Below are 25,950 nucleotides of genomic sequence, written 5' to 3' on the forward strand. Positions count from 1 at the left end.
TAGGCAACTGAAGAAGATGCTAATGGTTTGGGGGTTTTATGAGTGCCACCGTATATTTATACTGGACTGCAACCTTACAATCTTCGCAGATGAATGCTACAACATTTGACAGAGTTTGGCTTTTACTTTTGGAAATGTTAAACAGTATTTGTTAAACAGTTAACAAATAGAAGTTGACCTCCATTATGTATTATTTACATTTTGGTTGACCTCTTCTGCACTGGAGAATAAAAAAATAATATTTTATATTCATCAGCTAGTTCAAATTTATCTGCCAGTTAGATTAGGAATGACAAGATTTGCCATCACCGTGAAGTGATTCAGGCATCTGTTAACTGGCCGTCTGGTTTCCAGTCATGAAGTAGCTGTGATGTGACGCAATGGTTGTGTTTCCACACGTAACCCAAACAATCACACCTCATATATTCAGCCTTTAACATGAGCTGGCAGCCTGTAAACCCTGTAAACTCATCTGGCAGAAAGAATCACTTTTCTACACCAGTATTAGGGTTTCTTTGTTTGTGTGCTAGTTTGCAAAAATACTAAATCTTAATTTTACCAGATCTCTGAAGCTGTTCGTCATTTTGTATTCGGCATGTCCAAACAAGGCCCTGTGTCAGAGCTGCTTTTCCTTAGAAATACATTAATATTACACAGAAATCACCACAAAATCTCATAGAAATATGTTTCAGAAAATATGTTTTTAATGTACACTTATCAAGACCAAGACAAAGCCAAGTACAAATATTATCAAGTCTGAGACATGTTAATTTAATGATTTCCATGTCAAAATCACAATTAAGTACAAACCAATTAATTTTACAGGAGATGTTTATGAGGAGAATTAACATAATATTAATTTAATTAATTAGGAAAGTGAAAATCAGAGGATCAAAAGCTACAGACAAATGCAACTCCTAACAACATTTGTGTTTGCACAAAGACATACGCATCAGATAAAGAGTTACTGGAGATAAAACCAAGCTCCGCTCTTGCTTTAGATCTTTATATTCATATATTGGATATTATTCATTATATTTATATTCATCATTCCACTGTGATAACTACTCAGCCATGTGGATCTGAAAGGATGTGGTGGGGCAAAGGAGCCCAAGCTCAGAAAAGGAATTAGACTCAAAAGTAAAAGAAAGCTGCTGGTTTTCTCAAAGCAATTGACAGACCTCAGCATCACTTAACGTGTTCGGGAAAATCTCAGTAGAAGCAGAAAATGTCAGTTCAATCCCAAGAGCCGGCAGGTCATGACTGAGGTGCAAGGCCTTGAGCAAGGCACCTAAGCCCCAATGGTTCCCTGGTCGCTATGGCTAAGGCTGCCCACCGAGCATGTGTGCTCACTGCCCCTGAGCGTTCACAAGGGTGTGAGTAAATGTGTGTTTCACTGCACGGATTGGGTTAAATGCAAAGAAGAAATGTCTCTGTGTGCAGCACAGTGGCCAATAAAGTGATTCTAAATGCAGCTTCCACAGTACAGTATTGTACTATATTTAGTTATTGATGTTTGTGTGTAGTTTTTCCTGCTTTTTCACCTGACACAGAATAACTTGTACTTTCAGTGGAAATTAGATTAATGAAGGGTGGTTTCTGACTCTTGCAGAGTACTGCACTTCTGTATGAAGGCAAGCTCTCATTCCATTTCACAGTAGATAATGTACAGGAACTCCAACGACAAACACAGTTAGGCCGTTTTCCACAGAGAGAATGCTTACGCTAATGACAGATAATGGAGAAACATGCACAGACATATCTTACATTCTTTTTTACCAGCTTTGACCTCCTTTAAAGGCTTTTTCCTCACATATGATCTTTTAACATGCTTAGGGCTGTCAATATAAGGGACTTATTGTAGCTGATGTGCAGCTGCTCCAGGGCATCCCATTTCATTTCATGCTTTTCTACAGAGTGTGTGCCGAAACAGCTCGCAACAACTCACTACTCAAAAAACAAACCCTGGAATGACTAACTGCACCCCCGCAGAGCCTGGGTACAACTATTTAGGCCGTTTCTCACGTTGGACTCAAGATAAAGTAAATTTAGGGAAGGGAAAATGCCACAAGTGCAGTGTCGTGCTCCCTGAGAAAAGGAGTCCAATGAAAATACAAATACGTTTAATATAAATGGGGTTATATAAGGGTGGGTGCTCTATTTGTCTTTCTACTGCTAGTTTTTCCCAGGCATCCCCGTGGCTCAAACATGGAAATATGCCTCATTACACCCAAGCGCATTCTGGTTAGACTCTAAACTCAGCAATGAGAGATGAATGACGAGTCATGAGGTGGTTAAAGAGAAAGGGAACAATGTAACTGAATGACAACATCATTCATACCCCTCACCCCCACTTTCGTTTTCTATAACCACTTCGTCCTCTTCAGTGGTCGCAAATCCGCAGCCAGTTTACATGGCACTGCACTTTACAGCCAGCAGAGGGCGCGATATTGTTCTGAAATCTGAGCTTATTAGCAAAAATGGTAATAGCATGTTTTATTTGGCTTTCTAAGTGATAGAATAAACTGACACATCCTTAAAAGAGAACAGCTGCTTCTCATTAGTTTTAAAGCAAAATAAGTGTCTATTTGTTCAACTGAAAAAAAATGGAAAATAACACATGGTATGTGTTTTATGTTTTATTTTAAATTCAGAAAAATAGAAAACGTTCACAAAAGTGCTGTATTAAAATGTGTTCCCTTTACAGGATGTGTTCATTTTATTTAGAAAATCCTCCACAAAAGTCCTTTGACAGGGAATGCCAAAGTTTTGCCATTTTAACACAGATGAAAAATATTGAAAGCGGGCATGTGACTTTCTCTTAACTTTTGCCAAACCAGTAAAGGCTGTGTATGAAACCTCCTGAGTGCTGTGGACTGAGGTGAAGACGAAGAGTCCAGTGTTTTTATGAAACGCTGTCTGCTGAGGTTCCTCCATTTGGCCGATTTATGCAGGCAGTGTAAATGTGTCCTCCTCAAATTCACGTTTCCCATAATCCTGTATGTCGGCAAGGAAAACAGCACTAGGAGCAATGTAGCTTTTTAGTTACTACATATAGCTCCATTTTGTGGAGAAACTCCTAAACAAGTGGTGCCACCTTGCGTAGAACTGTAAGCTAACTGTGAGAGAGTATGTGAGAGAGTGAGTGTTTAGCCAACTCCTTCATTTACTTCAACTTTAAGAACTTCCTCAAACACTACGTCATTTCAGTAACTCTGATGACAGATGAGCTACATTAACATCATCATGCTGTCGGCAATGTGGTGTCATGTTTTCATTTGTTAAATTGAAAAGACTGCCACTGTATCCATGCTGCCAAAACAAACCAAGATCATATCAGTCATCACTGCATGTTTCTCTTTCACCTACCAGGAAGTTATTTCAGCTTCATTCACGCAGGTGTTTCTATCCTTCAGACAGCAGCTAGACCCATATGTATCAGATCTGGGCTCTGGGGCAGTCAGTCCACAGCTCTGGAAAACAACAGCTTTGTCTTGTGTGTAGATCAACATTTACTGAATGTGAACTATTATTGTTTATAAATCTAACAACATATATCTGTATAAAGCCAGCAAAGCATCATTCTCACTTAAATGGTAATGTTGTATTTTTACTGTATATCAAAACACCCTTGTGATTAAATATCAATTCTATTAAATATTAATTTAATTATATTAAATATTAATAAAAGAAGAAAAAAACACCACATATATTTACATTTTTAATCGTGATACAGTTGTAATTAGCACACTAGCTTGGAGATGTACACTCTGTGGGTCCTAATTAATAAAATCCATAATCCTTTATATCTACTCTATTAAAATAACTCCGGAGCAGTTCCAAGATTTGAACAGATAGAAATAAAACCTCTCTCATTTATTTGTACAGTATTACACTGGTATAAAAGGTGGTGGGAGACAGACAGAGACAGAAGAGTAACTTAATGCTACAGAGAAGATTCAGCAAACTGTTGTCATGATCCACACTGTTTCCGCGAGGACACTAGGCTCGCCTTCAGGAGTCTTTCGCCAGGAAGTATTAGGAGATTCCTGAAAAGAAGTCTTTTGAGTTGTTTTACAGGGTAGCAGACGGAGGAGACGTTCAAGTAGAATCCGCTGGGATTACAGCACTAAAGGAATCAAAGTCCAACCTTATGGACAACAAAGAACGGCTCCAAGGTTGAGAAATTTTTCATAACATTTTTCTGATATGTGCCAGTGCTCCACAGACTTCTCAGTCATTTTCATGATGTCCTTAGACTCTAATTATGTTTCAGGTTTTGGTAAATTTACTGAAGAAACTGGAGTGTCAGGTGTGAAAGCACAGATTCGGAACGGAACAACAATTTGTACACACAATAACTGTAAATGCAAAGAATTCAAATAATATTCAGCCTAAAAAGGAAAGTACGATGATTAAATTATGAATAAAAGATTTTATTATTTACCTAAACTCCATTTTCTGCAGCTGATGTTTTGGGTTGACTACTGTGAGATGATATTCCCTCAACTTAGAACTATCTACTGACTCATATTAACACTGCTTTTCAGTCACTGACCATTTCTAAACAGCCTCTTTTAAAAAATCTTTTCTTTTTATTTCGAAGAACAAGGAAAAACCAAACTGATTCTCCCTGGTAATCGATCATAGTGTACAGATGCAAAAGATACAGATTCGTTTGAAAGTTTCTGGAGTATTCCTTTAAATAATGGAGTGGTATGACTAATGATTTTCAAGACACAGCTTAGGGCTGGAGATTCCTCATTGGAAATCCTCAATGTATCTCCAGTACTAAACTTAACCTGTATCATGAATATCACCCCCTAAAGCCCATCTGAGACTTAAACCCAGCAGATCATAAAGAAACAAGACACAGACTGGGCTTTAAAGGAGCCCGGCATCCCAACTCCCCAAAGTCTGAATCTGAAAACAACAATTCAGAAGAACTTGACTCCTTTTCCGTCCTCCATCGTGATGATTTCTGCTTTTCCGTCAGTCTGCAGAGCCTGCAGAGAGCGCAGCAGCATCCACTCCTCAAGCCCATGGAACTCTGGGAAAGGTCAAGATAAATTGTAATTTAGTAAAGTGGTGCTTAAAGGAGTAATCAGCAATTTTATGCAGGGATTCTTCTCCATGTTACAAAAATGCTGCTCTACTGACACCTAGTGGTACGCATTTATCAAAGATTCAGGCGAAACTTATTTTAAACATGGTCTCAATGTGGGGGTCCCGCTCTGTGAAACATAATCTGTATCATTCAGGGACTACAAAACAATCTGATTTTCCAGCACTAGCGCACACACACACCCACTACCTTAAGCTGGAAAGACTATATCTGTACATCTTAGAAAGTTAAGTATCTTGTTAGAGAAACAGGTGCAAGTACCTTCACTTTCTGTGTCATCGCCGTTACAAAGTTCATAGAGTGTAAAGACTGAATTGACCATGCCGTTTTTAGAGACCTGAGAAAGAAGAACAGATCAACACTGTGTAAAATACAACACACTGCGGTTAAAAAGTCCATTCAAACCTAAAAAGAGCTTCAGAGAGTCACAGCTTCCATAGAATACAATTTCATTAATTTAACCCTTGATTTAGCCTTTTTTTAATGTATTTCTACTGTGAATTACAATATTTTATTACATCATATTAATAATAATAAAAGTCATTAATTATACTTCCACTATTAGGCCTTAATAAATGATTCATTCATTATCTGTAACCCTTATCCAGTTCAGGGTCGCGGTGGGTCCAGAGACTACCTGGAATCATTGGGCGCAAGGCGGGAATACACCCTGGAGGGGGCGCCAGTCCTTCACAGAGCAACACACACACATTCACTCACACTCCAGTGAAAAATAACCATGGAGATGGAAGACTCACCCACTGATAAATAAGCTTGCCCCACTCTTCCGGTCTTCTCCACATGATTAAACAGCGTGTTTTGTTTTTGTCCATCCATTCCAGGTTCCCTGTGATCAAGACCAACATGTGTCACCATTCCAGTGTGACTGCATCCAACTAGTCAAACAAATGCATTAAATCAACTATACGTACCCTTTTTTCTCAGCTCCTCAAAGACAACTTGTATGGCCTCGACCGAGAGCTTTCCTGAGGAGCAAGAGGTCAGGGCAAACGACCAGAAACGATGCATTAAACATACAAGAACATCCAGCCTGAAAACTTGGAGTAAAAGGGTTTGGAACAACAAACTGTCCATTTTTAAAAACTGCATTTCAACATCGTCAGCCCTCTTCATCCCAGTTTCTGACCACAGAGATGTTATTGTTCAGATTGTATTGGTGTAATGGAGCACGCTCAGCACAGACATGATACAGAGAGTGAGTCAGTGTGTGTGTGTGTGTGTGTGTGAGTATATCAGACACAGTGGTGTTTTGTTTCTGGGGTTTGTACACAGAGAGTTGTCTACTACCTAAAACTACTAACACAAACTGATCATCAACAGTTAAACAACAGTCTGTAACTGTAAACCAACAGAACAGAGCTACAGCTGAGCTATGGAAGCTATAATCCATATGTTCACCTTTTGTCATCATGGCTGGGTTTTTAAAGGATACTCTCGACCTTCTTGTTGTTAAACACAGGGCTTTCTTGAGCCTCTAGCACATCCACTGTGTAAAGTTTGTGATGGCGGAAGTAGGACAAAACAAGCGAGCACCATGCTGTCAGCTGCTTCTGTCTCGTATCAACATTGGGCTGTAATCTAAAAAAGAAAATACACAAACAATTTGTTACAATTTTAAAAGGAATTCTGCACAGGAACTTAAGCCTTTCCCTCTGAGAACTCATAAACGGTTCTTAAATCTCAAGGAGAGGGTAATTACACACTGACCACAGTCCAATGTTGTGAAGAACCCCTGCTTTATACAAGTTGTTGGAAGGTTCCTGTGAGAACTTGATGGCATTCAGCCACATAAACATTAGTGACGACTGGTGCTACAGTTCGTGATACAATTAGTTCTGAATCACAAACATCACTCCAACTCATCCGAAAGGGATGTGCCATCTCTCCAGAGAAAACAGATGCATGGCTGCACAACCCAGTGCTGCGGGGCTTTATACTGCGCTAGCCAGGGTTTAGAACTGAGCATGTGATCATACATTTGTATTTGTCTGTTTGTGTTATAACACAATGTATCTAATACTCTGTTTCTTATTTCTGTGCAGTCTGCCCGCTAGATTTCAGTACAGTAAAATTAAAACTTACCTTATTAATAGAATAAAAAAATAATGAATAACTGAAATATTATAAACACCCACTCCAGTAAAAATCAAGTGTTTAATCTTGGTAGACTCTGTGTGATTGGTGTAGTTTATTCACTAGAAGTTGTATCATGAGTGAATAAGTTGTCCGAGCATTTCTGTTTTGAAAAGACTCGGAAACACAGATTTGGACAGAAAGGGTTTCTGACATCACACACCTAAGGAACCAATCACGTCAACTTTTGGGCCGGGGCTTTCCAGGTAAGCTCCTACTACGGGTCAGCGGCAGAGGGTGGGTGTAGACAGAGGCAGGAAATAACTGAATGAATGCAAAGGTGGAGAGTTGCATTTAAGCAACACTTATGGCAGTGGGTTTTTCTTTTTGAATAAAATCCAAAACCTCGCATTCTGGTAAACACTGAAAGGGTTTAGGGGCTTAGTCGACGAACAGAGTGGGACTTTATTTAACTTTTTCACGTTGTTTATCTGAACAGCTGTAACAGAAAAGCTGTTGAAGCTTAATACTTCCTTAGCGCTGAAGCTACATGAACAGACTAAGGATGAATCTCAAATGTCTCCTTACTACCTATGTAGTGCACATGTTGAGCGACAACATTTTAGCTCATACAAATAAATCTCTCACATTATGTCTTGTAGAGAATTGTGGCCAGGCTCCATCATCCCAAAATGGCTCTGGTAGAAATAAAATGCGCTGACCTGGACTATATGCATTGAGTTTAAGAGCCCTTAGTTGTGCCCTAGATAGGGGGTAAGAAGCCATTTTGGACACACACAGAGAGAAGCTGTCTAGTTGCTTCACTCGCTCTCAAACCTAATAAACCCTGCGCTACGAGAGCAACACGGCAACTTTAATACTACAGCTGGTACCTGTGTTGTTGAGCTCATCTGTGCGGAGATAATGAGGCTGAATTATCTTTACTTACGTGAAGAATGGAGGGAAATTGTACTGCCAGGGCCACTCAAAACTCATCTCCAACACCGCCGCTACAGCCTGGCATACAGCTATTGGCGAATGGGGGACACGACTGCCAAAGTAAAAGTCTCTTTAATAAATTAGTAAATATAAATTAAATAAATAATACATTTCCCACAGCTTGAAAAGCCCTTCTCGTGGTTTGTTATTTTGCATAATTTAATTTTATCCTGAAGGTATTTCACCAGCAGTACTCCATAACCAGACAATAACTATTTTTATCTAAATTCTTATCCGAAAAGCAGGGATACAAGTCTGTTCATGGGTTCTCAATATTTTTTTAATAACTAAAACTTTTATGAGAACCTATTGGTCAGCTAAGCTATCCAGGCATCACAGATTAGTAGAACATCTTTATGTAAATATGTTTAACCCATCCTTGTCCCATCATTAACCCATAGACAAAACTTGCTTGAAATATGGGCCACCCGTGTGATGCTGGGCTTCCAGTGTTTATCTAGTGTTAAAGTTATGCCAACTAAATGCTTGCCACTACTATTGCACAATAGCAATATTGATTTTTAACATTTTATTCCTGTAATAAATAGGTTATTACATGAAATGGTTGTTAAATTCAGAATGTTATAAAACACAACGAGTCCTTAAATTCACAGATTTCCTATTATTATGTCATCATCAACACTGCGATTAAAAACCTAAGTGAAATGTAAAGGTCATTGCTGATGGTGAGGAGGTAATAAAATACAGGATTTGTGTTGTATTATGACAATTCCATTCAGTGACTCTGTAAATAAAGTTTACAGTCCACACGTTTCACTACAACCGTCCATTTATCAGAAAAGCATTCAACCACCATTTATTTTGTTAATAATTATTTATGGTATTTGATAATGAATGAATGAATGAATGAATGAATGAAAATGTCAGTGGATACTCTCTTTAAAGTATTCAGAGGTCTGGTTAGATTCACCAACACTGGAAAAATCTCACTCTGTAATTTTCCGTTTAAAATGCAATCTTTCGCACTAAACATATCTCAGTCATTTTGTTTACAGCTTAAATATTTATTAATATACAACTATGTTGAAAAGGAATATAGTTCCTCTGTAAAAGTCCTCAAACTGAGAGTCCTCCAAACCCTCAGAGGCGCTGTGTTTTGGGGCCAGTCTCGATGACTGTAAGCGGCGGGAGTCCTGAGATAAACATTGAGCGCCGTGTTTCAGATTTAACCATGTTAAATCGGATTGCCTCTGATTTTGCTCTGTTATAAAGCCTTATATTATCTGGGTTTGCCCTTTAACAAGAAAGTGACCAAGTGTTTGAAGAGGTTCTTTATGTAAACTCGGTACTGTATGGACTTTTATTCTATCCTGCTCTAGTGTTTATATTCACTGGCCTGTAAAGTAACGATAAATGGTCATTAATGTTACTGTAACATTACAACGTTACAAACTGTTATTTAGTTACTTCGATTTATCTTAAGTTTTATGCATTGCATGAAGTAGTAGTCTTGATATTTTTTATATTCGTCAGCATATATTTATTGGATTTTTCCCTTCCACCTTAAATGTTGCATGATTTAAGGTGGACCGGACAATTTCAATAAGAAAGTCTATTTTTGCAGCCTATGTTCATCTAACTTTAAGCTGACGTTGTGGTTGTTTTACAGATGTTGGTCTCCTAAAGGACATACTTGGGTTAATGCAGTTTACTAAAACTATTTTAATGATAAATTAAACATTAGGGATAAAATACATTATTTTAAATGATTTAAAGAACCCAATATTTGTCTTGTATTTGTATAATCTTATATGCTATTAACAATTGTTATTACCTTTTTCATGCCCACCTCTCTCTATCCCTTAGATATGTAAATGAACTCTCTTCTAATTGGTTGTCTTCTGTTTGAAACAATCTATAACCTCAGTGTGAACAGGTTGGCAAGACTTATGTAGATAATTTGCTATGACAGGCCATCTCAGTCTCGCTGTGACAACAGTTTTCATTCCATTCTGCAGTAAAGTAGTGTGACATTAAGTGTGTTTAATTGTGTTTTGGTGTCTCGTAGCCGTCCTGATGCAGGTGGTGGAGGAAACAGAGTCCTCCCTCTCAGACAGAGTGGAGCTGATGGCCGTAAGAGAGGAGGACAAGACGAAGGGAGAAGAGAAGGAGAAAGAAGAAGCAGAAGGAGCAGATAAAAAGGCGCTGGAGACCTTAAACGATGAGGGAAAATGTATGGAATGTGTATATTTGATTTACCTCTGACTAATGATAAGAAAAAGGATAGTATACATTTTTTTAGTGATAGTATTGAAAATTATTTTGACTCTAAACATGGACTGGACTCAAATCTCAAAGAATGTTACCCAAACAGTGGAAAGATAACATACAAGTCACCATCATCTTAATGTGTAATTACATCCCAATTACAGACAGTAATCCCACCTTACTAGGCACGTTAGTCCAGTCAGATTTAGTTTGAAGGTGGATTTAAAAGCACTTGTTGAACTTGTGTACCTAATATTGTCCGGAGGGCTATTTCAGAGCTGTATACTACGTTGAATACACAAATATGAGAGGAGAAATTTGACCCCTTTCAATTAAACAAACAATAGGTAGTATGTTTACCTTAAAGTTACAGCTTTAAAATCATTGTGAAGATCCACTGATGTATAATATGGAGAATAGAGCCTCTGTCATTGCTACTTTGGGCTCAGCACTGCAGAAAGTGCACTATATAACTTTAGGAGGAGGGTAGGACACCATTGTATTACAAAGAGACTTAAACTCTGCAACTATAGGAGGCCCCAGGAGTAAAATAAATAACATTTTAAAAAGCCCAGAAAACAAAATCGTACCTAGTGTTGATTTAGGGAATACATTCTGGAGTCTCTTTCTCTTAAGGTGAGGAGAAAGGCACAGCGCTCACAGTAGAGGAGCAGAAAGAAGGAGAGAAAGCAGAAGAAGAAATTAACGGAGGAGTGCAGGCAGAACGGGAAGAGGAGGAGGATTGGGAAATTCCTTACAGTGATGAGGAGATGGAGAACTCTAATAACTGGATGCCTCCGCCAGAGGAAATCAAACGACTGTATGAGCTTCTGGCTAAAGGAGAGATCTTGGAGCTGAAGTGGGTTCCTCTGCCTCGAAGACCCCCAACACCTCCTCGTACTCCTTCTCCCGAGAGGGACGGAGAGGAGTCTCAGGAGGACAAACAGGAGGAGAACCAGCACAAGTGAGTGTCCCACATTTTGTTCTTTGGGAGCTGATGTTCCACTCAGAAGGAGTCGCGTGTTATAAAATTACCTGCAGGATTATTGGATTATATCTACAATGTTCCTCGTATTTTTTTTTAATATTTCAGTTGTTTCTTTTTTATTGTTGTTGTTTTTTTAAAGACATCAGTCACTTGGATGATTGGATTTTTGTTTTTTAGACCTCTCACACCGACCGAGTTTGATTTCGATGAGGAGCAAACCATGGCGACTCCCAAGAATGCCTTCCTGAGCAGACGAAGAACACCAGGTACAACCTTCACCCATTAGCTTGGTCTCCACTAGTCGTACAGGGTTACTGAGCTTGAAGAGGGTAAACAAGGGTCACAAGCGAGACTCTACCACATCATTTTAAACTGCTGTTCAACACACTTGGAGGAGAACACTAACTGCTTTATCTAATACACACCTGCATTTGTTACCATTGTGTTGAGTGGCGCAGAGAGAGATAGAGAGAGGGAGAGAAAGCTAACACTGAGTTGCACCACATTCATGTATTTCTCTCTCTCTCTCAGGCTCATCTGCTCGTTCCTCAGTGAAGCGTGAGGCCCGGCTGGATAAAGTTCTCTCCGACATGAAGCGGCACCGGAAGATCGAGGAGCACATCCTGAGGACGGGGCGCGACCTTTTCAAAAGCGACAAACCGGCCACGAGGCCGTTGCCGCAGGAACGTTTATCGCCCAACAGCCAGCGAGAGCGAGAGAAAGAGCGCGAGAGAGACAGTGATCCCAGCACAGTGTTCTCCCCCCGGCAGAGGAGATACTGAGAAACAGACTGTTCAGGGCAGGCCCTTGTCTTTTTTAGGAGGGTTTATTTTTGCCTGTGGTGTAATTTAATTTTTAACATTACCTTGATGTTCATTTGGTTTCCCTTTGTTGTTTTTATAAGCATGTACAAAAAGTGCGGTGTGTGTGTGGATGTGAAAATGAATGTGTTATTGTGAAACGTGTGAGAGAGAGAGATGTTTTTAACTTGAATAAATGTGTTGTCTAGATGAGTGCCTGTTGTACTTCAGTAGTCTGACGATACACCAGTGGCCGTAATTAGAGTTATATCAGGTCAGATAAAAATGACCAGCATGGGACGTTGTTTATATTTGGATATTAAAAATTGGTCAGTGTTTTAAACTAATATGTGATGCTGTAAATATTGCACTCCAGAAGAGCTGTGTTCGGGCGACACAGGGTCACTACCTTAAAATAATTTCTTGCATTTATAAACCTACAGTAATAAAGGCTACATTTCGCTGTAAAGCTAATGTACATCTACTCCCAATTTCTAAGACTTACTAGTCTCTGTGTTCCATCCCAGTGCATTCAAAATATTGTTTTCCTGCTAAGAGCAAGGTTCTGGTACCTGCTCATCATTTTGACTTCAAGCCCAACAGTTGTAAAGTTACTTTAACATTCACTCTTGGCTGACACATATGTTCGGCAGTGCCTGCACTGTGCTTTAAACTCTATAAAGCAATAAATGACATGGGACACGCTAGAGCAGCTACCCATGAGCCTAAACTCGCCATGCCCATTGTCTGCCATTGGCTAGGGGTTGCATAAAGCTTTTTTCCAGCGTTGACTTATGGGATATGCAATACCTTTGAGATGAAGTGGAGTGTAGTTTGGGATAAAAACAACAATCATCCAACATCTGTCCCCAACTTCATTATTTAATTTTATGTGTACAGTGCAGTGTACAGCTGCTGGCTATGAGCTTGTGTAGCCTCCATGCTCAAGACATTTTCATGTCTGTGATTTCCTTCCGAGTGGAATGTACTATCTAATGAAATAAAGGAACTGTAAACTTCATTCCATACTTACACTACACTCGTAGCTCAACTTTGTGCACACGGACCACACCAAAAACCGCTTGAGTTAGGACAGGTGAGCTCTGAGAAGGTTGGGGAGGAGTTCTGGGCGGCTTCGCTGAGAGCGCTGAAGCCGGGCTTTTCCCTATCATTCTGCAGGAGACGGAGGTCATGGAAGAGAGAGGTGGTGGGATGTGAAGGTCATTTCTGGAAACTGAAGGGAGAGGGGAGGGTTTATACGGCGTGGAAGGAGTAGTAAAGGAGATTCAGGTGTGAAAATAGTGAAAATACACCCCTCGGACACAGGACAAGAGGGTATATATTCTCTATATTTGCAACTTCACACTTGGGAAGAACAGATAGGACAGATACAGAAAACATTCAGAGACAAATAAAACTGAGAAAAAGAAATGTCACTATAAATACAAAGTTTTGAATGTTTTTCTTTCAGTCTGTGGCATCTGCACATTCATTTTTTAAACTGGGACATTAAATGATATTAATGTCAACGGACTTAATGGGGTTTTACTCTGCATTTGGCAACCGCATGCTATTAGCACATAGATCAGATCAAAAGTGGATTCAAATTTCAGAGTAAACTGAGCACTTCCACTAAAGTATGTAGTTTATTCCATTGACATTCCCAAAGTATAACTAAAAACACTGAAACATTGCAAGCAGGTCAGGTATATTATATAAATATCTATATTCATTTGGGGAATCATATCCATTCATATACAGGATTACAAACCTCAACATAAAAAAAGCAGTTTCATAACCAGTATGATAACTCTTCCACTCTTCCAGAGCGGTTTATGCCACAAACAAACAAAAGTCTTGGGACTGAACAGACACAATGCAATACGAAAATAAACAAGTATGTTAAAGGAATAAACAACAAATAACAACAATCAGAACAATAAATAATGGTTGGAATTTGTAAGTGACAAAAACAATAAATAAGAAAACAATGAAGTTGTTTTATGTACTCTCTCTCTCTCTCTCACACACACACACACAAAATATTCTTGTCTAGCAAAAAACTAAATAAAAATAAAAGAAATAACCTAAAGTTATCCACAATTCCAAAGAAGGTGATAAGGCAGCTTAATATTATTTATTTCTTTTAACCTATAAATCAGGGTTGCCTCTGGGTTTATGTCTCAGTTTACACAAGTATTACATTTATTATTTCTGTATACAGGAGATAATGCTGGCCAAGATAAACTCAAACGCGCTACTTTAATGTCACACATCTGATTTTAAAGCAGCACTTCAGAGCTAAATCTTTCCTTTAATATTTAGGTTATGCTTTGATTACTAAGCTTTAGCCAGGCCTTCTATTCACACTGCACTATCATCTACAGGATAAATACATTCCATCCCCTGCGCTGCCTCTTCTCTCAGACAGACAGGGTTCAGATACGCTGGCTTCTTCTTTTAATGAAGAGTTCTATCTTTGACCTGCCTCTTTTTATTATTTTTTGTCTTTAACTCTACTTGAATATGTTGCAAGGCTCAGTGTTCTTGTCCAGTTTTTACAATTTTGAAAACACTGAATCTTGCTATTTGTCAGAACAAAACTTTGCGTCTCACACTGTGTCTTTACAGGTTTTTTAAACATTTAATGTGTTTTGAAAATGACAGCTGATGAAAACAAAGCCAAAAATTCATGAAACAAAAACTAAAATTGAATTAATTCATTGCTGGGTCCAGATCCTATCCAGAATCATTGGGAATAAAGCAGAAACACACACTCTACATGGCGCCAGTCCATCACAGGACATCACCCACTCACCCAGTCATTCACAGACTCACACCTGTGGACTATTTCACACAGCCAATCCACCTACCAATTTGTCTGCAAGGAAACCTACACAGACATGTGGAGGACACACTTAACTCCTCACAGACACGATCAAACCCAGGACCCTGGAGCTGTGTGGCATTGACACCTTACATTTTAACAACATTAGAATGATATTATTGACAGTGAAATGTGTTCAGTTGTAGGTCAGGAATATCGTTTCCTTCTCTGACTGGAGATACAAAGTTTTGTTAGGACAGCAGCGTGATAAGAACGGCTTTGGTTTTATTGCCTTTAGTTTTTTTTTAACTGTGAAGGAGAGAGCATGGACCAAAATGCACATTTTGTACATAGGCTTGGGTTTCTCGGTGTAAATGGCATGTTTGTGTTGACTCTAAATGAGAATAAGGGACACGTCCTCTACAGAGAACAGTTTAAATGATTGATTTATGTTGAATTAACAACAGGAAAACAAATCTATTACTTCACATGTTTAGGATGTGTTCATTTGTTTTCACTTGGAAACTCAACCAGGCAGGCCATTTGACCAGAGAAATTCAGACCTTTAAGATTTTAATATTTTAATATTTAAGATTTTAATCAGGATTATAAAATTGTTAATTTCCATCAAGCTTTGTTTTTTTTTTTTGTTTTTTTTTGTTATTATTGTTTTTTGCAGGCAACACTGACATGCCTATATAGTCAACAAGGCGACCCCGTTAGTGCCTTATAATGCATAATAATGATGCATATTGCCTCTGTTTGCTCAAACATGTGCGGCTGACACAGGCTTGGCCGTTGTGCAAACACTACCATGAATTTTATTTTTTATATCAAGTCTTTTTTGCCGGAGCAGCAAAGGTCTTTTTTGCCCTCGTTGGTCTATTGAAGCAGTCCTTGATGCAGTACACAAGCCTCAGAGCTAAACATAGTACTGTTCTGTACTGTAATATAGTACAATAGTGCAACTACTCCCTTATAGTTTCTGTGCCCCGGTGTCACTTCACTTGACCCAATTCATCTAGTACACTCCCAGCCATCTCCCACTTCTCCTGCTTTTCTTAGTGGCTTGAAGGAGTGGACATGTCCAGAGAGGTCATCCGACTGCTGAAGCCATTGGCCGGCTGAGGGGAGGGGGCAGGATTAGGACAGGAAGAGGTGGGCTTTTCAGAGAGTCGGAAGTGTGAGGAGCGGCCGGTAAACAGGCGCAAAGCTCCTCTGCAAATCAGAGAGAACCAATAGAGCTGAGGAGCCATGAGGAGAAGAGCCCCCACGTTACACTGCCACGGAACCGCCAGCGGAACCACGTAGAACGGGATGGAGGCATATCTGAACAAGGGGGAAAGAAATAAAGTGGTTTTGAACGAGCCAACGGGTAGAAAACGAGAAGTGTGTACACTGCCAGCAGACAGTTTGGAAATTCATTTATTAGAATAAGTTAACATTAGTTATTCTCATAAAAGAAATATATTTATAACTTAATTCTTGTTCTTCTTCAGCTTTTATGGCATTTTGACATATCTCCAGCACTGTTCTGGATAATAGATTTATATTGATTTTTTAAAGTTGCCCAGGACAACAAATATATTACAACAAATTATACAAATAAATTATTATGTACACTTCTCTCTAGAAATTGGTTTAATTTTATTGAAAACACTGAATTCTGCTGTATGTGGAACTGCTGTATGTTATATATGACAGATTTCTCACTTTGGAAATAGCAAGAGAGAGAGAGAAAAAGAAAGAAAGAGCATGCGTGTGCAAGACAGAGAGAGAGAGAGAGAGAGAGAGAGAGAGAGAGAGAGATAGGTAGAGGAGGGATGTGAAGAGCCATACCTGCCATAAACATAGTAGAGGTAGGGGAAGAGAAGGACTCGACAGATGAAGAAAGTGATCAGCATGAGAGCCCCATTCACTTTGTGAAGAAGCGTGTGCTGCTGCTTGTACTGAGAGAGAGTGCAAGTGAAAGGGTAAACACAAAGAGGCAATCCAACTCTAAAGAAGATTCAAATGAAAATCATGGGGGGAGTGAGGCAGAGAGAAAGAAAAATGTAGGAGGGAGGCTAATGAAAGAAGAGGAAAAGAATAACTAGTGTGTCATCAGTTAAATATTTGGCTTATGTCAAAGGAGCAAATACAAAATAATAATAAAACAATTCCAAATACAGAACTTAATGTAAAGTAACTTTAAAATAACAGCAGGTGATTGACATCCAAGCAGTGAGGGGCACTGTCAGTAACAGAATGTGATAAATATAAAAAAAATGGGGGAAAATGGTTGGGAATTGAGTCACAGTTCGTAGTAAAACCTACTTTTCTCTTCCTAGAGCAACCACTGTGGCCAGGCCAGAGGTCATTAGGTACAGGGCCTTTGGCTACCTTTTGGGAATACCTCTGGTACTTGGAAGCGGCATCTTAAACACTGAACTCTTTTATTACTGCTATTAAAACACTCAGCATCAGCATATCATTCTACTGTATTCACATATTTCTATCCGCTTCTTTTTTTCTGAGGCCAGGTCTTCAGGTTTGACAGCTACCATAACAAGGCTTAGTAATCCACTGGATGACAGAAATCACTGCACATGTTACTCACAGACAAAGTACCACACTCTGACTGCCTTTTCTCCTCGGGAATCAGGCCGAGTGATCTTATGGTCAAATGGACTTTTGTAAGATGTAGCTATAATGTGCCATATTCAAAATCAATAGCAACAACAGTATAATAATATTGCATGCACTGGCATGCATTAACAGTGCCAGTGGGGCTAGGTATAGCCTTAGTCACCAGGGAGGCCAGTGTGGATTTATGGTTGGTGATGGTAAAGGGTAAGGTGAGACTGTAAAACTGAATTGGAGCAGGGAGGGTCTGGAACGCCAGACTTCACTGTAGAGCCTTCTGGATTTGTCGTGGGCGAAACACTGACGAGGGGAGGTGTCTACCTGATGACCCCTGTGAAGACCTAGTGATGCAGTGGGTGGTTTGGGTTCTTATGGGCTGGGCTCAATGAGTAACCTTAGATGTTAAGGGTAGCAAGTTGCTAATCGGATCAGAAATGGCCACTGCGACCTTAGTGTTGAGGTGTAGGATTCAACAGGAATTGTGTAGCTGCAGGTAGGAAGAGAGTGTGGTGGGCCCTATGTGAAGCTCTTATGGATTGGCATAGGATATTTTACATCTTGTGTATGATTATAATAAAAGAAATAGTGAAATAATTATTCAAAGAAAATAAACATACCTGGTAGGAGCGATGTTTTATATATTTCTTCTCTATTCTCTATATTCATCTCTATTTTATTCTACTCTATTTATTCCTACGTTATTATAATTTAGTTCATGTTTCTCTTGTAGAAGGGACAAGAAGATTTCACTACGAAAAACAATAAAGATCATATAATTAAGTACAAAATGAGTGGCTCAAATAACCACTTAACCACTGAATAACTTCTAGAAGTGCAGAGGATCTCCTGATGTATTTCTGAAGCACAGTAGCCAGTGTAGTTGTCAAACAGCTCAGTATAGTCCATATACCTGAATTAATCTATAAATAACTAAAGTATGTATTATTTGCCATACCGACGACACAGCACATCGATCTTACAGAAAGTCCTCTGCATGCTCTTGAGAATCAGGACACACACACACACACACACACACATTCAGCCATGCTACGTACAGGAAACGTTCTTGGCCATGTGCCCTGCTACTCAGAGCCCCGCAATGATGGAGAGGGGAGCTATAAAAGAGGATATTGTATCTAGTGTTAAAGCTCGTCTAAATTCAGGAGGCTATATTCAGCAGCGAGAGGCTCAGGGAGGGTGGCTGGGAAAATCGTAACGCCCCGAGGGACATGCATAAAGACTCTTGTGAGAAATGTCATTTACTCAATGGTCTGTTTACCTTAAATGTAGTCGATCAGCCGAGACATATTTAGCGCTCAAATTTGCTTCTTTACGCTGCACAGCATGGTTAATCTCCATAGAAAATAGGATGTCATGCGGCAACTACATATGAGCCTAAGGTTACAATGCCCAATGCCAAGCAACAGCCAGAGGGGAATAAAACCCTCAGTAATGGACTGTGGGCCAGTGCAACTGTGTTCTTTGGAGTGATGGAGCTCTGGGATGATCTGGAGAGAACTAATCTTCAACATCAGTATCTGACCTCAGAAATACTTGTGGCCAAACCGGCCTTGCTGCCATGCTCCTATATCAGGGTAAAGCCTTCCTGGGAAGAGTAGACGCTGTTACTGCAGCGAAAAGGGTAAAAATCCCCATAAATCCCCTTCAGTTCAGAAAAAACCCTGGAAGAGCTGATGACATACTGTCATATGTTCATTCTCTGGTTGGCAGGTAAGTTTTCTTAACTGCAAATACTGATGTGCTAATGTCTTTTGCAGCATTCTTACTCCACCATCAAACATCCTTCCGTTGTGACAATCCGTGCTCAGTAGCCCTACATCAGTGCTTCAGTCTGGGGAGTGTGCAGTGTATTTCAAGTCAGGACTTGCATATTGACATGCGTTCTATTTTCTCTTGGCCTTGGGCCTACAGAGACTGCCTAAGATTTCCATGCAGAGTCAGCAGCTGCTAACAGCAGCACGTCCCTCATGGCCAGCCATAAAAGGTCCAATGTAATCACTGCACGGTAAATACTGCATGCATCATTGTTTAAGATGAAGTGAGAGTGATGAATCAGTATGAACATACCACAGGGGTGGGGTGAAATACACTCATCTGATCAATAATGGATGTACCTGGATGAGGATTTTGCCCAGGCAGACGGAGGGAGTGCTGAGTTCAGCCAGGAACATGACGCCCTGGAAGTAATCGCCCTTCCCCTGCCTCCAGAACTGTGAGAGAAAGAACAGACATTGAAGGCATGCAGTATGATTTTATCCCATTTTACTGGGATGAATTTTATTGCCCTGGTACATTTTTGTTAAAACTCATTTGGCTTGACTTTTACACTCCAGAGTCAGCAGTGCATAATAACTTTATTATTCCTCTCTCTATTCCTCCGCTGAAAGGTCTCACAGCTGAAAAGCGGTACACCCCTCTGAGGCTACTTCCCCCCTCATGCTGCCCCTTCATACGTTTCGGAACAGGTTTATTTTCAGAAGCCACGCTTTTGATTCCGGGTATTTAAATGAGTGGCCGATGTGATGTCAGGTGTAACAGTGCCTCTGGCCACAACATACACACCAAACACACAGTAAACCTGTTTCTGTAATTAGAGCTACAAATTCAAATGCAAATGTTTCTCTTTGCCTAGTCATGAGAAAGGAGAACCTGAAGACCAAGCTGGATGAATTTCTTTCTTCCGAACTAAACCACAGAAACATGCCAGTGTGAGCAGTTACCACAGAGACGGGAAAGCACACGGTGACCATGACGACGTGGTGTAGGACCATGAGGAATTCGCGGTGGAGATAACTCCTCAGCACCACGCTTCTCGACTTGGGCCAATTGTCGATCTCGTGACCTTTGACTTGAAGCTTATGCCAGTAGCACAGAAACATGGCGTAGATATCGTACACGAAATAGGGCACAGCAAACAGGATGTACGAACTGGTCAACCAGTGCCTGAGAGAGAGAGAGAGAGAGAGAGAGAGAGAGAACATCCATCATCTGTAACTGCTTATCCTCACAGACGGTCACCCAGAGCGGGAATTGAACCCACAACCTCCAGGTCCCTGGAGCTGTGTGACTGCAACTCTATCTGCTGCGCCACTGTGCCGCCCCAGAGAGAGAACAGATAATTAATAAATTAAATACTACATTTTAAAATAGAATAAACACTAAGGAAACTGGGAAACATATTGATTCCATAGGAAGAAAAGAAAATAGATGATAAAAAACAAAAACTGATAAAGTAAAATTAATATTTAAAAATAAAATAAGTTTAATATGGTTTAATATCATTTATTTATTTTATTTTATAACAATATATGCTACCAGCATATGACACAAAAAAGTCGTCACAACATCAAACCAAAACCAAAATCACACTTAAAGGATTCATTTATTTTGCTGACCACATCATCGACAACTGGTGTCTTTTTCTGATCCACTGAAACATGTGATTCTCATGTGGACTTCCGTTTGTTTTTCTCAGTAGAAGTAAATTATCATATCATGCACAACTCTGGGAATGTCTATGGATGTTAACTCTATACCGCAGTGTTTGGGATCTGTAAAACTGTGTCAAATCTGTTAAAATACAGTTACATCAAGAGACATTGGCATTGACTTAACCTTCCCTACACTTACATCACTGTGGGGTGCATTAAAAATTCATGATGTCTTTAGGAAATCTTAATTATCCCACTGAGATCGTTAAATATGTCTTAAGGACTAGTAATGAGAGCTTGTAAGCAAATGTATGGGATCCACTGGTCAAATGTACATGTACAATTTAATAAACAATTACTGGTTATTTGCTAAATGTAACATATTGGAAAAAATAAAACAAAATCTGTGGTCTGTGCAGAATATTTTATATATTTTTTACCATAATGTTGAAGCCCAAATAATAGAATGTACGCAATGCTATTTGTAGCTGATGTGTCGACTTATTTTGACCTAAAAAAATCAACTTAAACATATAATTTAACAATGCGGGTCAAACTTTTGTACATGACTTTACAAAGTCTCCCCTACAAAGTGTGTCACACCCTGGCACTTTCTTGTTTATTTTCCCCTTCCATGTGGCTCTGTCTGTTTGTTGTTATTCCTATCTCCGCCCTCGTTTCACTCTAGCTCCACCTTTGTTCCGCCTCCTTGTCATTGTCTTCGTTATCTGTGTCAGGTGTCTCTTGTTAAGTTTGTGTATTTAAGTCCTCTTCCCTCACTTCCTGGTATCGGTCATTGTGTTTGTGTTTGTGTTATGTTTCATTGTGTTTTCGTCCTCGTTCTTGCCCATCTCTCTTGCTCCTTTCATGCCCCATTCGTGTTTACCTTCAAGTTCGTTTGTTGTTATATTAGTGTTTGTTTTTCGTTTCTCTTTTCTCGTTCCTCGGTCGGTCTCCTGCCTGTTTCCTATGTTTCTAAGTAATGTTATTTCGTGTTTATCGTCAAGTTCGTTTGTTGTGTTATATATATATTAAACTGTCTGTGTTGTAGCGAGTGTGTCCGCCTCCCGTAATTCCACTCATCACGCCCCCGTGACAAAGTGCTTAAAAGGCTGCACCAAATCTTAAGATTTCACAAAGACATACTTAACACAAGTTAAAAAGATGGGCTTACTGATCCTCGATGATGTCATCACAGGACGTCGAAATGATGTAACCTGCTGAAGAAGCCATGACAGCTTGGATGGATGACACCAGCCTGGTGGACATACGATACATAAGTCAATAACCACACTTCACTGAGCCAATATTCATATTGCTCTCTGTGATCGAATGCTACTAAATACCTTCATGAAATTAGTGCTTTAATCCTTATGAGATTAAAATAATACAGAATAAAATAAACAAAGAACCGTTCAGACAATTATGTCGGATGGTTAGTTCTGGATCACAAACAACAATCTGGCTCATCCCAAATGTAACTGATGTTGAGTTCTCCATCACACCAGAGGACACAGCTGCACTGCTCTACAGCCCAGGGCTTAGGAGGCTTTACTACCCCTCTAGCTGACTCTGTGCATTGCTGGCATTGAGTATGGTGATCTCAGGTTCATGTGAAGCTGCTCTAGAGTGCCTCTTTCATTCCACAATATTTTATGACAATCATACACGCTGTGTGTCCACAAACGATGGACCTTGAAGTAGATGAATTCATCACATCTAAGGGGTATCTATAAAACCTTTGGACGTATAGTGTACATCCAAATGCACACAAAAAAACACCCTGCCCTTTCCGCAAGATTTTTTTTTTACCTTGCAGACACAGTGACAGCGTCTCCCTCGCTCCATCTCCAGCCCGGTAGCTGTTTGAGACACTGCTTGGACAGGAGGAAAAGTCCAGGGAAAAACACAGATCCAGCAACCAGGATGAACAGCATGGTCCCAGGAGACTGAGCCTTGCTTGACACTGTGTTTCGCAAAGAGCTCAAACTCTTCGAGAGCTGCAGACTTTCCCCCTCAGTCTCTGTAAGAGGATTATTCATAATAAATTCATTAGCAGTGCATTGACACACGGGGTGGAGCTACACACTCACATTTTGACATCACATTTGATTTACAGTACTGCATTCACAATTGATATTTTCACAAAAGCATAATGGAGGCCGGAAGAATGAGTGAGATGTTCACTGCTGTTGAAATCTCACAAATTGTAGTTTTTCAGCACTGATTAAACTTTATTTTTTGTTCTAACAGGAATTTTAAAAATGTCCATTCTCCATAATGCACATTGTCACATGTTTGCTTTTAAATATTACAATGTTCTGATGAATTAAGCTAGTACTAATAACACCTAAATTGTATGTTCAGGTCCAATGAAATTTTTTATTGAGGTCAACTCGAATTTTTACAATTACTTTTTAAATAACACTACAAAATACTACAAAAACTAGATTGAAAAATATGTGTCTTTGCAAATCAGCCACGGTATCAAGTTAGAACTAACATAAATAAATGTCTTTGTTACATTTATTACCTTTAATATAACTGTAAAAACACTCCGGCTTAGGGTTCATTACTCTGCTCCTCAGCTAGAACTGATCTGATGAAGTGCAGTGTTTTGTGTGAAAACCTAGCCATTATGAATGCCTCATATGGTGCCATATGTGGCACTGTCACAAGCAAAATAAGACATGCCCCAGTTAGACCCCATTTTCTCTGTAGTAGTATGATGAAGATAATAGTGACAATAAATGTTTTTTTTATACAAAGCAATTAGTTATTTCAGAGCATCAGCAACCTTCTTTAAAAGTTCATTTATTAAAACTGATTTCTGATTCAGCAGTCTTGCCTGCAAAACAACACTGAGAATACACAATAATACCAAATCAGCAAAAAATAAAACCTGCATTAAAATGATTAGAAAATGCCATATTTAAGATGATTCCATGTAGAGGACGTATTAACTTACTTTTCAATGAGCAAATCACTAAAATAAAATGTCATTTGGCCAGGGATATCCAAACTTTTGCATATGACCGCATGAATCAGTCTTAAAGGCACAGTAACATAAACAATTTGTTTCATTATAATGATATTCGCAGGTTGAGTGAACGTAGAGTAAAAGTTCATGTGGAAAACAGATATAAAATGCCACATCTGAAACTTAGGAGAGAAAATATAAAGAAATCACAAACCAAATGTAAGCTATGAGCCCTTTAAATCTCCTGAGTGCGCTGCTGAATGGGCACAGAGGATGAATGGAGTTTGATGGGACACAGGCCCCACATCTGGCCAAAAATAACGACATTTAGAGCGGTCCAAAGCCTTCTGGCGGCTAAAACACAGCCGTGAGATATCAGTGAGACTTTAATGAGAAAATATGTGAGCTCTGAAATACAAAACTGAGAGAAAAGCAGGTGGTAGTGGAGCAGTGCAATACCAGAAATGCGCAATGCGCTATTCGGCTCTGAGAGAGGAGAAGCCGAGCAAAATATCACACAAAAATGTCGACATAATAGTAAATAATACAGATATGAACTCGAAACGAACATTCGTCCATTCATGTTTCTCCTTGATGCATTAATGAATATATTGAAAGGCGCCGGGTAAAGAGGCTGAAATCGGCTTTCTATTCAAATTGTCCATTCCACCTTAAACCGTGCAGCAGAAACCATTGACTCTTGGTCTAAATACAATTTGACGTTACATATACATTCTGACCTTCTTAAGGAAACAGGCTTGTGCAGATTTTCAGGCAGTTACTTTTTATTTGCTGACTTACGCTATTTAAAACATTAAAAATATCTTCACAAAAGTTGAGGGCAGTATTAGCTATATTTCCGGTTAGATACATACCTATATATTATTTTTTTCTCCAGTATGTTAAATTAAGCACATAATGGACCGACTAAGTCCTTAAATGTATTTAAGGGAGTGAAAATGAAATAAGCTTGTAGTTAAAGTTACTTCTTGTGAAACGCCAATATATATATATATATATATATATATATATATATATATATATATATATATATATATATATATTTGAAATTAACAACTGAACCATTTAAGGTGGAACGGAAAACGGCAGATCAGCAGACTTCAGCTTTACATACTAGTGCCTTTAAGAGGGTATGAATATGCTCGCTGCAAGGCTGTCTAAGATAACTCTGTGACAAAACCAATAAAGCTGACATACGCGATGCGGAGAGGTCAGTTAGCGGCCTGAAGAAGCTCGCGTCCGGGCAAAGGAGAGCAGCAGAGCCCGGTGAACCCGGTTAACAGACATGGTGAGGACCGTCTCGTTTAAAATGCTGCTGATGCTCTTCTCTCCCTCTCCGGTGTTTTTTATCCAAATGTCGCCACTACAAGCTCTGTTTTCACTCCTTCTCTATGTTATTTTTCATTCTTTAAATTAATTTCTGGGGAACTCCGCTAAAACCTTTTCCGTCTCTGCGGCCAGCAGTTCAAACTCGGTTTTTGTTGCCCCTTTAGCGTTGTTTTTCTTCTCCTCCCGTTTTCCGACAAGACCCGCCCTCTTGCATTATGATTGGCTCATTATCACATTTGAGTTCAGCAAGTAGCCAATAACAGGGCAGATGCGCCGGAAAACGGGTGAGAAAAAATATAACGGTCGCGCTACACTGGTTTTTGAAACCGTTATTTTATCCCAAACATATTTGAGCAAGTCCCGCCTTTCTGCTCTGGGATTGGTTTGCTTTTCACCCTCGCAGACAGCAATTAGCCAATCATATTCCATAATGGACCGAAAACTAGTGGAACGCTCCACTGTCGCTATTTTAATTTATACA

General features: G+C 39.4%; 3 protein-coding genes across 4 annotated transcripts; 1 reads left to right on the forward strand and 2 right to left on the reverse strand.

Moving 5' to 3' along the window:
- Positions 1-3,730: 3,730 nt before the first annotated feature.
- On the reverse strand, positions 3,731-8,262 carry vps25 (vacuolar protein sorting 25 homolog). The gene is made up of 6 exons (XM_066665347.1): positions 8,169-8,262; positions 6,579-6,724; positions 6,058-6,111; positions 5,884-5,972; positions 5,387-5,462; positions 3,731-5,050 (listed from the first exon to the last, which is right to left on the reverse strand). Exons 1-6 carry the CDS (start codon positions 8,213-8,215, stop codon positions 4,938-4,940), a joined length of 525 nt encoding a protein of 174 aa, XP_066521444.1. The 5' UTR covers positions 8,216-8,262; the 3' UTR covers positions 3,731-4,937.
- A 1,056-nt stretch (positions 8,263-9,318) lies between these two features.
- pagr1 (PAXIP1 associated glutamate-rich protein 1) lies at positions 9,319-13,332 on the forward strand. Its single transcript, XM_066665917.1, has 5 exons — positions 9,319-9,524; positions 10,248-10,412; positions 11,084-11,411; positions 11,613-11,701; positions 11,967-13,332. Exons 2-5 carry the CDS (start codon positions 10,256-10,258, stop codon positions 12,215-12,217), a joined length of 825 nt encoding a protein of 274 aa, XP_066522014.1. The 5' UTR covers positions 9,319-9,524; positions 10,248-10,255; the 3' UTR covers positions 12,218-13,332.
- A 42-nt stretch (positions 13,333-13,374) lies between these two features.
- On the reverse strand, positions 13,375-25,656 carry tlcd3bb (TLC domain containing 3Bb). Of its 2 annotated transcripts, none has more exons than XM_066665915.1 (7): positions 25,581-25,656; positions 22,952-23,162; positions 22,314-22,397; positions 20,429-20,651; positions 19,823-19,918; positions 16,902-17,011; positions 13,375-16,391 (listed from the first exon to the last, which is right to left on the reverse strand). In XM_066665915.1, the coding sequence occupies exons 2-7, from the start codon at positions 23,074-23,076 to the stop codon at positions 16,124-16,126; spliced, it is 906 nt and encodes a 301-aa protein (XP_066522012.1). In that variant the 5' UTR covers positions 23,077-23,162; positions 25,581-25,656; the 3' UTR covers positions 13,375-16,123. The 2 variants fall into 2 exon arrangements, with proteins under 2 accessions (XP_066522012.1, XP_066522011.1); XM_066665914.1 differs by having other exon boundaries at positions 13,376-16,391; positions 25,338-25,649.
- Positions 25,657-25,950: the final 294 nt, after the last annotated feature.

This window comes from Hoplias malabaricus, chromosome 3, assembly GCF_029633855.1.
Source record: "Hoplias malabaricus isolate fHopMal1 chromosome 3, fHopMal1.hap1, whole genome shotgun sequence".
Lineage (NCBI taxonomy): Eukaryota > Metazoa > Chordata > Actinopteri > Characiformes > Erythrinidae > Hoplias > Hoplias malabaricus.